At 36.2% G+C, this 15,760-nt stretch overlaps 1 protein-coding gene and 1 long non-coding RNA gene across 4 annotated transcripts in view; one reads left to right on the plus strand and one right to left on the minus strand.

Moving 5' to 3' along the window:
• Positions 1-12,442, minus strand: part of glra4b (glycine receptor, alpha 4b) — a 31,821-nt gene extending 19,379 nt beyond the window's left edge. The window contains exons 1-4 of one of the 3 annotated variants that reach the window (XM_087251173.1): positions 9,637-12,442; positions 9,223-9,551; positions 7,731-7,858; positions 686-753 (exon numbers count right to left, since the gene is read on the minus strand). In XM_087251173.1, coding sequence (XP_087107299.1) covers positions 686-753; positions 7,731-7,858; positions 9,223-9,293 — 267 coding nt within the window. In that variant the 5' untranslated portion in view covers positions 9,294-9,551; positions 9,637-12,442. Of the gene's footprint in view, positions 1-685; positions 754-7,730; positions 7,859-9,222; positions 9,552-9,631 lie in introns of those variants that run through there. The other 2 variants (XM_087251174.1, NM_001202511.1) reach the window with 2 other exon arrangements.
• LOC147843941 (uncharacterized) overlaps positions 1-15,760 on the plus strand; it is a 560,137-nt gene that overhangs the window by 479,998 nt on the left and 64,379 nt on the right. The gene's annotated exons all lie outside the window — the stretch shown is intronic.

Below are 15,760 nucleotides of genomic sequence, written 5' to 3' on the forward strand. Positions count from 1 at the left end.
CAAAAATTTGTTTCTGCAGTTTTATGCAAAAATGTAAGTCAATGAAGACTAGTTTGTTCACATTATATGTGTTAGACATGTAAAACATTTGTGTTTCATGTCAATTATTGGGTGATTTTAAAATATAAATGTGTTTACAATTTGTAATATTGTGATTATGTAAACAAAACTAGTAAATCAGAAATAGAAACACTGTCTGAAAGAACCAATTCACAGAAGAGAATCAAGTTTCTCCACTTGCCAAAGGCTATGGTTTAAAGGTAATAATGTTGTAAATAATTTTCACTTGCTTCCACAGAAGTTTTTCATTTTGAGTTCCCTTCATTTTTTATCTTAAAATCATCTTGCTTTGTTTTGCTTGAGTAAAAAATAACATATTGAATTGCTTCAGATTGATTAAATTAACTATTTTTTGTGAACTATGCCTTTAATAGTTAGAAAGTGATTTATTTCCTTGAAAAGTAAACATTGTCTCTATGCTGCTAATAAAATATTGCTTTGTTTATTTGAAAATCCAGACCAGCTTAAAACACCAACACTGGATGTGTTGGATCTGAGTTTAGGGTATGTTATATGTAAATGTTTTTATTCAGTAAATACTTTTACTGTATAAAATATATTACGCCTAAGGAGTGTCCCTGTAAACCACCAATACCAACATGAGTGTGTAAGTGTAAGTGTGTACCATGGTAGTCTCTGTGATCGAGCCAAAGCTGTTGATGAAAATGTTGCAGGTGACATTTACAGGAGGACCTGAGAAGAAAAACATTATAAAAATGTTTGCATCTCTCTTAAAAACTTCTTATTACTAAATTCAGATAAAACTGAGGTCTTGCATATTGGACCCCTAAAACCTCACATGCAAAAACTGTATAACCATTGTTGGATTCTCAGTTCAGTCCTCATCTTCAGTCAAAAATTTGGGGGTGTTTTTCATAGCAACCTGTTGTTTGAAGGACAGATTTCAAGCATTTTTTCATCTTAAAAATGTTGCCAGACTTCGACATACGCAATCAGTGTCTAATGCAGAAAAGCTTATTCATGCTTTCATGACCTCTATTCATGACTATTGTAATGTGTTACTAGGCGGTTGCCCTGTAGGCCTAATTAACAAACGTCAACTAGTTCAAAATGCAGCTGCTAGAGTGCTTTCTAGAACAAAGAAATATGATCATATTACTCTAGTTCTTTCATCATTGCATTGGCCTCCAATTAAACATCATATATATTTTAAAATTTTATTGACTACCTACGAAGCCCTGAATGGCTAAGCTCCTCAGTATTTGAGGGAGCTCCTTGTGTATTATAGCTCCTAACGTCTACTATGCTCAATTAATTCTGAACAACTGATTATTCTAGAATATCAAAATCTACTGTAGGTGGTAGATTTTTCTCATTTCTGGCACCTAAACTCTGGAACAGCCTTCCTAGCACAGTTCGGGAGCCAGACACACTCTGTCAGTTTAAAACTAGATTAAAGAAACATCTCTTTGCATAAGCATACACATAAAACACAAACACTTTTGAAATCCAAATCCTCTAATGGATTGTTAGGCTGCAATAATTAGGGCAGGGGTGCCCAAACTCGACGCCCTGCAAAATTTAGTTCCAACACCAATCAGACACACCTGGGCTAGCTAATCAAGCTCTTACTAGGCTTTCTAGAAAAATCCTTGCAGGTTTGTTGAGGCAAGTTGGATCTAAAATATGCAAGACACTGACCCTCCAGGACCAAGTTTAGACGCCCCTGTGCCAGGCATCTACGCTTATGTTAGTCCGTTTTTCCTTATCGAGAGATCTCCATAATCCTAAACTAGGCTTTATCCTAAGCAGATGCTGTGGTGGTCATGGAGGAGTGGATAGCATGACACTGATTCCTGTAAGACCCCAGTGACAGAATTGCAGTGCAGTCTTTAATTGCTTTGCCCAAGTGCAGTCTTTGCATTGATCCCATGGGCCAGCCTGAACACCCCCTGGTGACCTACACACCCCTGCAGCTTCTCCACAATGCATCCAGCGTTCTCTAACTCTGGCTAAACTGCACAAGAAGTTTAGCCAGAAAAGAAATAGTTGTCTCCAACTGAGCCTGGCTTCTCTCAAGGTTTCTTTTCCTTCACTTTGGTCAATCGGTGAAGTTTTGTTCCTCGCCACTGTTAACACTGGCTTGCTTGGTTTGGGACTTGTGGAGCTGTGCATCAATGGAGTTTCTCTTCAGTGTTTGGACTTTCAGCAGTGAAATTTAAATAACATTGAGTTAAACTAAAATGAACTTATACAACTCTGAAAACTGGACTCACACAGTTTTAATTTACTAGAACTTCTATGTTTAGCTGCTTTGACACAATCTACATTGTAAAAGCGCTGAAGAAATATACATGAATGGAATTAAAACAAACTAGCCTTAGCTACAGTGTTAGTCTTAGTGGTTTAATCTGACCTTAAAGCAGCTAAACCAGCAAATCAGACTAGTCCGACCATGCTGCAAAACAAACCTTCTCAGTCTGTTGTTTTTTTTCCTCCTTTTTCTGTCAGCAAGAATAACAGTTTTTTAAAGATAAAGAGAGTCTGAAAGCAGAATGCGATGCACGCACATCATAACCGAAAGGAACAATATTGAAAATGTAACATCTGTGCTCACAATTTTAACGTATTAGATTAGATAAACAATTGAAGCAGAATTGACCTGCTGTGTCATCTTCAGAGCCTCGATTACGAAGAGATGCTCTTGCAGCAAACGGCAACAGATCGCTTCTGAGACAAAATACTGAGGAGGTTGTCCAAGACGGTTAAATCAACTTCCAAGTTATGCTCTAAAACGAAGCGTTTTCTTGAACAAGAAAAGCTCACAGCAACCCGGGCTAATGTAAAATGCCTCATTTACTCAATGAACTAAAAGGATGGCTATGCAGATTCAGCGGATACTCGCTCTGTGAATATTTGATTACGCCATTTTATTTATTGATTTAACATTCACGACATTAGCGATATATATAGTATATCAGAAGGGACAATCCCCCACACACGCTGACAGCCGCATCTCTGAGATGTAGAGCACATATGAAATATACACGAGCTCAGAGATGCCCACAGTTAGAGATCACCAGAGAAAAAGCGAGGAAGGGGGAAAAAAAAAAGCATAAATAAAAAAGAAATTCAAGATATAAGTGAGAGAATGAGAGGAAAAGACTTATTTAGGTCTGTGGGTTAACATGCACTCGAGTGGACAGCATGGCAAACTAAAAGGCTCCGATGCCAACGCAGAAACTGCCCCTCACAAATCCTCACATAGGCTGTTGTGACACTTTTTACAGAGAGAAATCTACCGTGAGCTGACAGCCGTATCCTGCATGTTTCTGAAGTCATTCTCATCGTCTGGCACTGAAAGTCTCATATTCTGTCAGCTTTCGCCTGTGGGTTTTTCTCATCGAATGGTCACTGGGAGTCGGTGTAAGGTGGAGATGGTAAAAAATAGATCGGAGAACCCATGGGGGGGTCACACAGTTTAATGAGATCTTATGTTGCTCTGTGTTTTCGGGTCACAGCACTTCTTCACATGTGAGACTCACAGAGAATGTAAATATACTTTGCTGACCACATCACATTTTGCAGAGTTCCTGCCAAAACAATCTACACGCAAGAGATTAAGCTGGAACAGCAGTTTTTGCGCACTTCTGTGTTGCTTGCTTTACATGAGGTTCAAAAATGACCAAGATATCACTGAAAGGGTGTAAAAGTGTGAGAATAAGAGGATGTACAAGACTATAGTAGATAGCCTAGCATATGTTTGTCTGAAAGCAGGATTCAGCAGAGAGGGAATACAAAATGGTACAATGGAGATTTAATGCAAGATGGCCCTTGCTTTATTGGTGTGCCTGCAGAATTAGTGTGGTCTAAGTCTGGAAAATATATAGACCACGTGGAATCAAAATCGACAATGTTTATTTTGTTATCGCACATTGATATTCTTTTGGTAAACAATTAATCTGTGCAAGACAATGTACTGATTTCTATTATGCTAATCTTTAATCAAAGTATGACAATTTGCTTCCTTTTTTGAAGTGGCAGTCCTTTTCTGTTGACTTCAGTTTGACAGTTTTAGCCACAATGGTGTTGAAATAATTAATCAGTTCCATGCATGTTCAATAAAAAGGTCAGGAGAGGTTTTTCTTCAATGTTTAACATATTAGCAATTTATTGGATACAAATGAATAATTCGATCATTCACAGAATTCTGTTATCCTCAATGCAATGCAAGAATTACATTCAGTAGGTGTGCACCCATTTCATTTCCTGATTCGCGCTTTTATACGTAGCTGATTTTAACAGGTGGAGTTTAGTCGAATTCTTCACCTGTCAGTCATTGTCCAGTCCTCTATTGGCTGCACCCATACATACATCCTCTTTTTCTACTAATTCTCTGCACAACGTCTCAACTGCAAATTCTGTGCTCACAAGAAGTTTAGCTGCAGAGCTCAAGTTAATTTTAGTCAAGCTTCATTTCTTTCTGCAAAAATGCTGCATTAGTATGCAAAATATATCACACTAGAGAAGAAGTTCCGTTAATATATCACCTTTAAGCAATACAAATTTTGTTTAATGAAAAGAAAAAGAGGCAAAAATGTGTTTAAAAAAATTCTTTGCAATTCCTTTTCCTCAACAATAGTCTAAACCATGCGCCTCTTAAAGGCATCTGCACCACATGCGCTACTCCCTTCATTTGCGTATCAAATTCGATTAATTCATGCGTCATAATATAGTCACAATAGAGGCAAATTTGCGTCATGGGAGGGGCGTCTCTCTGCCTGGCAACTCCAGTTTCGTTGATAAATGGCTGACATGGATTTCATTGAGAAAGTAACTGTAGTTTATGTTTCATGCCTTTAGGAAGGCTGGAAAATGACGTAGATTTGTTTGGCGCCATGTCTGGGTACATCAGATTTAGAGCTGGGCGATTTGGAAAATCTCAATTAATTGAAAATTTTAACTCGATTACAATTTATGAACCATTTTTTTATTTTCATATTTTTTTGGCCTTATTTCACTGACAAGTTTTGTACAATAAATATGTTCACATATTACAAGTGGGAGATTTCTGAATGAAGGGTGCATTACTTGACTTTAAAATAATTAAAACGGAAACAGACACTATCTATGATTATTTACTTCAATGTTGAACAACTGAAATTAAAACACACATTGCTAAAAAAAACAGTTTTCTTATAAAAAAAAGTTAAAAGAAATAACTTTTGTAAACAGAATAAATTATTTTCAATGATTTTCATAATAAAAGCAGAAAATAAGCAGCATATCCTCTAAATAAAATAACTATTGTATTTCCTGTAAATATTTTGAAACGTGCATTTTTTCATCTTCTGTAAACAAATATTTTCATGTAAATAATAATTTTCATGTAATGGATAATATGCCATCTCAAGGCATCTCTGGCGCAGATGCTAATCATCATTTGTAGTGCAAGCATGCGAGGTGTAGTTACATTTTAACGAAGGCTGTGCCGGATCATACTCGTGCGTTCAACGCAGAAGTATGAATCAGCCTTAACAGAGCGAGGTCATGTGACTCCACAGGCAGTAGGGAAAGTAACTGAAAAAACTGACCAGGAAAAATTTGATCAAATATAGGTTCTGAATTTTGATTACTTTTTGATTAATCGCCCAACCCAAATCAGATCCTTCTAACGCTATCTCATAGCAATTCACTAAACTTTTTGATATGTAAATTTGTGAATTTGTACGAATCAGCTACTAAACTGACAAAATGTAAAAATGTTTTCCTGTGAGATCAGGCTGGATCCTCCAAAGCACAACCAACTCAGTGGGTTCATCAACTCCTCCAGGAACTGCGCCTGCTTGGCAGATGCTTTCACTGTTTTTTTTTTGACTGAGCTGGTGTTCTGTCGATTTGTCCTACCTTGTCAGATTGTCCTACCTTCCCATGTAAAAAGTAGCTAGCACATTTTGATGACGCAATATGCTACACATCAGATTTTGCTACCAGTGTAAATTTGAATGTGGAGTAGTATGATATTAAGCCGTAATATCGCCTTAACCTACCTAATCCCTAACCCCAACCTCATAACCTGTCATATACAGCGTTGGTAGCATAATCTGATGGGTAGGATAAAATGTCAGGACACTGGCCCCAACCTGTCGTCCTGTGTCGGCAGGAGAATTTCCCCTTCAGGACACCAACTACAGGGTTACGTCATAATCACACCCCAACAAAAGCAAGCTCCTAATTGGTTAATGTGACAAATTTCCGTCAAAGCTCTAATTTCGAATCATGCGTTAAGCACTTCAAACACTCAAATTGCTCAATTTGCAACATGTCATTTGCTCGATTTGCATCATTTACGCAAACAGCGCCACAGGATGTCTAATCACGTCTTTGCATTTACTTATGTAAATCACTTACTCTTGGCACTTTATTTAATTCAATTAATGTTTATTTATATAGTGCTTTTACAATGTAGATTGTAAATGTAAAAGCTAAGTTAACATAGAAGTAACATAGAAGTTCTAGTGAAGTCCAAGTACTAGTAATGTCTTGATCCGTGTCTGGTGTGAACCGTTAGTTTGCTACAAGGGAATGTTGCGCCAGCCATGCTCCCTACTCAGTATTTAATTTCAGTTGGAAGTACATTAACCTATTGAAATTAAGTCTCTGCAACTTCCAGTTCATGCAGACTTTAAGGGGCAGTCAGGGCGCATTATATTGATCAAAAGTAATAGGAAAGCTATTTATAACATTATAGAATATATTTTTACATTTCTGTTATTTATTAATTGTTTGAGAAAAAATACTTTCCTAAATATTAGGCAGCACATCTATTATGAACTTTAGTTAGGCTTAAGGCTGATTTATACTTCTGCATTGAGTAATCGGTGTGAACCATGGAACTTGCCTTACTTGTAGTCATGCATTTATACTTCTGCGCGCTGTTTCTTTTTTCGCTGTATTGTTTTTCTGCAATAACACTTCTGAAGCGCTAACTCGCAGTAGGTAACTCGCAGTAGCACTAACTCGCTCTTCGTAAGTGTTTTGTGTTTTTCTGAATGCTACTTTACTGTACACGTAGCTAAAACTCGCTAATTCAGAGGTGGGAATCGGCGGACGAGCAACAACTTTAATCATAAGGTAAACACAAAACAAAATAAAAAATATTTTATAATGTAATAATGTTGGCGCAATAGCCTAGTGGTTAGCACTGACATAGAGACACTGCTCGCTGCAAAGCCACTTGGGCTCCAATGAGGGGGAGTTTGAGCTCCAACTCCTCCTCCTATAAGCTGTTATTATGCGTACACCCACCCCACCCCTAACCCCAACCTCCAGTGATGTCACTTGTAGAAGAAGTGCAAGGAAGGGGGAGCTGAAGCTCAAGCTTCCCCTTGCTGGAGCACAGCTCTGCCCTAGTGGCTCTGCAGTGAGTATCACTTGCTGACATATGGTGCGGTAGCGCTTAAGGGTGTCCCGAGTTTGAATCCTGGCTCGAGGACGTTTCCCGACTCTACCTCCTTCTCCCACTTAATGTTTCACAATAAAACTTTTTTTTTTTTTTTTTGCTGTTTTTGATTAAATAAATTCATTTTTGACAAACAAAAATTTCCAAACGTTTAATCAATGTGTAACTGAAGAAATGTTGGTTTTTGGGAACTGTTCATATGTCAAAAATGTAAATGACTTAAAAAAGGACAGAGTTGAAAACATACCTTTAAAGTTGGGCCTTATTCGAGCATCATATCCAGATGTCTTTCCCATTAATTTATCCAGAAAATCTGATGGTGACATGGGCTTCGTCCTAACACTGGGAGATTTCAGCTCCTTACTAAACACACACCTGAGAGAGATGTACAAAAATAAGCAAATGCAAAATACTAAGCAACATATCTACACCTCCAACAGATCATCATATTAGAGAGCTGCATGTGTGTTTTACAGTGAGACCTTAAGTATGAGAACACTTTAGCATTTTTTTTAAAACCTTAAAAACTTCATTTATATTCAGGTTATATTTCCCTCGGGTATATTTCCCTCCACCACTCATACTGAACAAATGGCACTCTTTGCTATCACCTCTTCCTCTCTGTCTTCAGAAACTTTAATTTGTCAGTTTAATTGGGATTTTAAATGAGCGGAATTACACTGTGGTCTTCCGGACTGTACATGCGTGTGCTTTATTAATAACTACGCACTCTATCAGCTTTCTCTGCTGTTCATTTTAACATTTGCTGGTGTCAAAAGCCTTTATTATCATTCAATTACTTGTGCATAGCAATAATGTTTGCTCACTTGAAAAGGTTTCAAACAAAACATATGACAGTTTTCCTTCAAATCTTTAAGAAGCCTTTAAAAGAGCAGGTCAGAACATCTGTCCAATGTTTTATTAACACCCTTGTCAACTGGACACGTCCTGTCTTTTACTCCATATGGCTGCAGTGAAGACGCGAGACAGAACTGACATTTTTATTGCCTTGGACCTGATTGCAGGTTGTTGTAGGTGTTAATATTTTATAAAGAAAGATTTAAGTAGATTTTAGTAGCAAAAAAAAGGCAGCACTTTCTCTCACACACTTTGAATCTTATTCCATATTTAAAGAAATGTTCTGGTCCAGTTCCTCTTCAATTTCCCTGTGTGTTTGTGAGCAGAACTGTGGCAAATTCGATTTGTGAAGGTATAAAGTCCGTTTCACGCAGCATATAGAAAAATGGAAATATAGCACACAGCAAACGCATCCTCAGGTGAGTCTCACAATCCTTTTATGTCAGTATGAAGCAACGTCAAGTCCCAAACAGGCCAATAATAGTTAAATCTCATTATGTGAACTTCAATAAATCTGCAATTTCAGTAACAGTGACAATGACTTCAGACAGAGCTGTCTCTACGTGTCAGCCTCATACTTCAGAGACCCAGATACATAAAGCCAACAAACACACACACAAACACACACTCAGAAACATAAGAACGCTCTCCGGGATTAAAATAAACCTATCACCCATGAAGTCTACTGAACTGAACGCACAAGCCGAAAACGCATGACTGGACACATAAACAAATACGAAAACTCAAATATTGAGGAGAAACAGGTAGATCTACTGAATTTGGAAGACACTTCATTTCAAGACACTCTCTCCACAAGTGTTTTCACGCTTAACGCATAGTGTTTTAACCAACAAAAACACAGAGACTTGATGAAAACTCACCTGATGACCCCTTCAAACATCCAGCAAACCAGTAAGAGCTCCAGTAGGATCCTCCAGATCACAGAAAACATCCTTTCACTGTTCAGCAGCTGCTTTTCTGGTGTCCCGTGGCTAAATCTCAATGAGCAGATGTGTTTTTGAGGGGCAGGACGCCCATTCTGATGCACTCTGGTCTCTCCTCCACTGCCATCTGACTGAGCACAGCATCCCGAGACGGGCTGAGAGACGACTATGTGTGTGTGCGCGCGTGTGTGTGTGTGTGTGTGTGTAGAGGGGGTCTTCTGCTCTTTCTTTCTCTTTCTGGCCACATGCTAGCCTGAGGTGCAGTTCTATCATGGAGAAGAGAGAAGGCAACAAAGCGTAAGATGCATTTAAAGACTTTTATCAGAATAAACAACTGTGACACAACTTAACCTGAGGGGCTCCAGATCCACATCCCAAGACGCACTCTAGCAGAGGACAAACAGCCATCCATCCGTCTCTCCTGATATCTGCGTACTTGAGCGTTTTCGGGTGGATGATGTGTAACATCGGCTTATTGTTAATAGCAAGACTTTAGGTTCCAATTGATCTAACTTTACATTTTGGGTTCTAGAAATAGCTTTACAGGATTCTTATCGTCTTTTCATCATATGATCCTGCAGAAACTTGAATTTGCTAATATTGATGAATAAAAGTTTATTAAAATAGGGATGAAATAATAATACTGATGTTCTATTGCCTAATTCTGATGTCATTCATCTTAACAGTTGTATATATGCCAAAAAAGATACTTATTCTGAAATGTACAATTGAAGTCAGAGAAATTATCCCCCCTGTTTATTTTTTCTCCCAATTTCTGTTTAACGGAGAGAAGATTTTTTTTACACATTTCTAAACATATTAGTTTCAAAAACTCAATTCTATTACCGGATTTATTTTATCTTTGCCATGATGACAGTAAATAATATTTTATTAGATATTTTTCAAGACACTTACTTACACCTTAAAGTGACTTTTAAAGGTTCAACTGGGTTAAATAGGTTAACTAGGCAGGTTAGGGTAGTTATTGTATTACAATGATTTTGTTATGTAGACTATCGAAAAAATATATAGCTTAAAGGGGCTCGTAATGGCGATCTATTTCTTCCAGTTCTCCACCATTTCCATAGGGACTCCACCATTTCCATAAGGATTTGACACAAAAATCCACAAGCTTGCAATGTAACCTTTTACTTCTCATTTGTCAGGAAAAACAACAAAAATAAAAAAACAAACGGAAGAACTTTTTACACTTTTCCAAGCTTCAATATAAATACGGTTTCGAAGAACGGTCTACCATTAAGCCCCGACCTTCTTTCTAAACTTTTTTCACTGTTGCTTACACATACATAGGACGGATGGCATTATTTAGCATATATAACGTCATGTACATAATATAATATCACAAAATATACCAATCAAATGCTGTATCAAATAGCAATAACTATGCATCTCAATATAAATAATATAATTATTGAAAAATATTAGAAATCTCCTAGTGCTCTTTATGGCTCTAACAGGGATAATATTTCGGCCTTAAAATGGTGTTTAAAAAAATAAAAACTAATAAAAATAAGGCTTTCTCTATATGAAAAAATATTATCAGACATACTGTAAAAAATTCCTTGCTCTGTTAAGCATCATTTAAGCATCAAATATGAAAGGGGAGCTAATAAATCTGACTTCAACTGTACTTATTACATACTGTTTATAAAACAAGGTAACACTTTACAATAACAGTACATGAATAATGATGTAGTAATAAGTAAACTAAACATTACTTTATTATGAATTAATGATGAGTTAATGTATGAACCAATCTTTAACTAACTTTAACTACAACATGAGTCACAAGAGTTTGTGTGTGAATAACCGCTACCTTAATTACTTGCTAGTAAATGTTAATTAGTGTATTAATTAACATTTAAGTTTAAGATAAATGTAACCAACATGAACTTATGAGCTAAAAATGTATAACTATTTCACGACTTTACTTGAAAGGGCACGTGACCATTAACTTATCCTTAACTTTACAGAAACTTCTATGTTTAAAATGTTGATGTTGACAGAACACTTTTTGGTAACACTTTAGTTTAGGTCGCAATGGACGACATTAACAAACCATTACTAATACTACTATCTTAATAAACTACTTTAATCAATTTATTACAGTCAAAATATTCAATAATTACTTTAATCAATACTAATTAGCTGTTTATTAATAGTATGGTAAAAGTAGGATTTAGTAGGGTTTAATACATTAAATAACAAACAATCATGTACTAACAAGTAATTAGGGTAGCTGTTGTTCACGCATGAACTCATGTGACTGATGTTGTAGTTAGTTCATGATTATCGCATACATTAATTCATCATTAGATCATAATAAAATAATGTTTAGTTTACATATTAACACATCATTATTTATGTACTGTTATTGTAAAGTCTTACCTAAAACAATAAGCAAGCAGTTCATTCCACTGGGGCGACCCGTGATAAAATCAGGGACTATGTCGAAGGAAAATGAATGAATAAAAACAATAAGTAAATCACTCTAATATTTATTAAGGTTTGAAATATTAAAATACCTTGCTGACAAATTAAGGAATATTATAACAATCAAAAATGTCAATTATTACGGTAGGCACTTTAACTCATTAGAACATGCAGATAAAAAAAGGAATAAATAGGGGTGGATTTATATTGTCAATCCATTTAACAGATGTATATGAGCAATATCACACTCGTAGCAGTGCGATATGGCTGTATATCGACACTGGTGGGAGGCATGAGTGCCGAGTGCTGATATACAGCCATATCACACAGCTACGAGTGTGATATTGCATTTACACAACAGTTTGATAGCATAATCGTGCATATAAAATAGAAGATCAAACACGGAATGTCTAAAACCCTTTTGTATGAGGAACTATTTTCTTTTGCCATTCATTCACATCTGCAGCTGACATCAGATGAGTAGAAACGGTTGCTTATTCACCTACGTCACTTTAGAGCTAATATTTGAATGATTTTCTAGTGTAATGTCTAAAGTGAAGACAAAACAGGTGATTTTGCTCACATTTTAAGATTATAAGGCTAAACAGCATGAAATGCCATCAGTCTACAGAGATTTCCCTGTATTTCTGTTGCAATCGGGAGATCACAATAATTAACCCCGAAAAAGCCAAAGCAACACAAACACTACCAGATTACTGTTGTGTTTGCTATAAGGAAAACCGCTGAACACATGCGGGCATTTCTTTCTTTTCCTGAGCTAGTTTGCAGCAGTGACAACAGGAGACTCATTACATACAAACAGATGGACAACGAAAAAGTAACTCAGGGGATTTACAAAGAGTGGCCAACACAAAACAAACCCAACCCTGATATGTGAGTCTTATCTCACACTCAATTATATGGTACAAATACAGCACTGCAACATAAAACAGAGAGAGATCGCCTTAACTTTCACTTACCCGTTTAATAATGATTTGATAAGTTATAGTTTAAAATTATACCGTTTTCTTCTCTGAAATCTAATTATGTGTTCTCTGTCGCCATCTTGTGGATGGACAACATCAACCGTCTTTGCTCAATGACAAGCTAATGGTCGCCGAAGTGCTGTCCAAAATCAAAAATAGGCATTATCCTTATAAATAAACTGCATAGTTTCAATCTAAACAACTACAATCTCGACATTAAAAACAGCTGCAATATTTGTCAAACTGTAGTGAGTTTATTGATCTGCTGTCACTCTATGTGGGTGGAGTAATACAGAAGGATGAGGAGGCTGTTCGAGTTCTGATATTGCATAATATTAAATAAGCCAATCAGATTTGAGAACCAGACAGATCTCTTGTATAAATATGTATATATAAAATCTAAAATAACAGTTAATCTCTTTGCGGTTTAAACAGATTCTAGTTTTAAATATTTTACACGTTTTTATCGTCTGTAAATCACAATTTTAAAAAGTAAAAAAAATAATACAACAAGCACAGAGATTATACTTTGTTTAAAAAACTTCTAATCTAATCACATGTATGTTGTTTGGTATAAAAGAGTCTGCTAAATTAGCCAATTTAATATGCATATGAAACAACGTTTGCTTTGTGATACAAGTTGTATTATATGCTATACCTATTGTTTTGATGGTTAATTATTATAGCTATTATTAAGGTATTTATTTTTTTCGATAGTCAACAGAACAAACCATGGTTATACAATAACTTGCTTAATTACCCTAACCTGCCTAGTTAACCTAATTAACCTAGTTAAGCCTTTAAATGGCACTTTAAGCTGTATAGAAGTGTCTTGAAAAATATCTAGTCAGATATCATTTACTGTCATCATGTCAAAGATAAAATAAAGATGAGTTATTAAAACTATTATGTTTAGAAATGTGTTGAAAAAAATTCTCTCTCTTAAACAGAAATTAGGGGAACAAATAAAGAGGGTGGCTAAAAATTTAGGAGGGCTAATAATTCTGACTTAAACTGTATATAATTTATTTCGTTTTTTTTTTGTTTTTTTTACTGCAAGCTGTCTTTTTGAGAGCAACATTTGCAGGAACCTGCTGCTTAGACGTTATTTCATCCTTCCTACCGCTTTACACGAACTGGCAGCTCTGTAGGAGAAAGCCAGGGAACAAAATAAGACAAGAATATAGTTAGAGTGGGTGTAACAGAGAAATCCGACCAAGCTTTATCTTGTGTTGAGTCACAGTGGATAACTAGGCCAGTGTTAATTTTAATGCATCTTCACTCCAGAGTGAACCGAACTAAAGAATAACAGACCCAGTTTTCCTCTGAAATCACTCACACACATACACAAGCACACTCAGTGGTCATGTCGATGCCTTGACCTCAGGAGGAATTGGAGCACATGCCTAAACTACACGACGACGCACTCTTTTTTTGCTTTCGGCTAACGTAATTATCCGAGAGCCTCGAAATATACAAGTCACTGAACTCTACTCATTAAGGCATCTGAAAATAGGAGTATTAACCAATGAATCATGCAATCTGAAACATCAAACAGACACATACATGCTGCACAGTGGTCTCCTCAAGGTACTCAGGCATCTGAAGTGAGAACTGTGCTGGCGGAATCCAGATTAACTCGGGGGAAGAAGTGTGTGTGTGGTTTACAGACATCTTCATATGCGTGGAGTCCTCGGGAAGTTTGGAGCTCGGACATACTTTGTCGCTGCTTACTGGGTCATTATTAAGTGCCTTTGATGTCCTACAAGATTGAATCAGTCCAATATGAACAATGCGAACATCGCGAAATTCTGATGTTTTAATGTAGTTGGTTAAACAAATACACACATGCAGGAACAATTGTAAGTTTTGAAATATGTTTTTGCCCATTTTTGCCATATTCTTTCATTAAATGGATGTGATTTTGCCATGTCCCACACACTGCTCAGCCTACCTCAGTGAGTCTAAAAAGTAGGTATATTATATTATATTATATATATATATTTTTTTTTTTTTTTTGAAATATTCTTATTGCTTATGACAAGTTAGATAAACTAAGTAATTTTAATAACATTTATTTTGTTTTTATAATATTAATAATCATTTTGCAAATGTCCTTGAAATTGCTGTCCACCCTGTCATTGATGTGGTAAATACTCCTTTAAGAAACCCTCTGATGTACTCATTGGCGTCCCCCATGCCCATTTTGCCTTTCTTCAGAGGAGGTTAAAGCATCTGCTGTGCACAAAGTAACTTTCTACACTTACGTTTCCTATTTTTCCTCATATTTTGTTTGAAACTGATTGTTGTCAAGCTTAACATGTCCACCACCTTGGTCCACCTTGTCATAGTGAAATATTAATTAACATTTTAAAAATTCAGAAATCAAAAATATAGCTTTTCAACTGTATACAATGAGCTTAAATAATCACTTTACCAGCTGCAGGTACAAACTGTTTTGAATAAATGCTATCTTTAGCCACAAATGTCCTCCCTGTTATTGTCCACCCTGTCACAAATTCTTCTTTGACATGATGGACATGTGCATTGTTATTGACACTTTATTTATTCATTTAATATTTTATTGTTAATTATTTAATGTTTTTATGTTACAACTTGTATACACGCATACAACACCAGTAGATGCAATAAATCTTCTATGTGAAGCTGCTTTGACACAATCTACATTGTAGAAGTGGCAATGAAGGTTATCTGTGCCTTTTTTTAATTTGTGCTTATTAAAGTTTAAATAAAATTATACAAAAATCGAATTTGGACACATCCAAGTACTTAAAGCGCAAATTAAATTAGTTTCCTTGGCTATCACTCCGCAGGAAGACAGAATGAGCAATTTGCTATTACTCTGACCTGTATATCAGAGCACTGGTGCATAAGGAAGTAGGTCAAGGCTATGGTAGGGAACATGTTTGCGGGCAATCACAGGTTTAATGAGCCTTAACATATTGCATCTCAAAAGCCTCAGGGTCACGCCCATATCTGACACACAGGCATTCAAATGAACAACTTCTGAATGT

The sequence above is a fragment of the Danio rerio genome, chromosome 5, assembly GCF_052040795.2.
Source record: "Danio rerio strain M-AB ecotype USA chromosome 5, GRCz13ab, whole genome shotgun sequence".
NCBI classification, from domain to species: domain Eukaryota; kingdom Metazoa; phylum Chordata; class Actinopteri; order Cypriniformes; family Danionidae; genus Danio; species Danio rerio.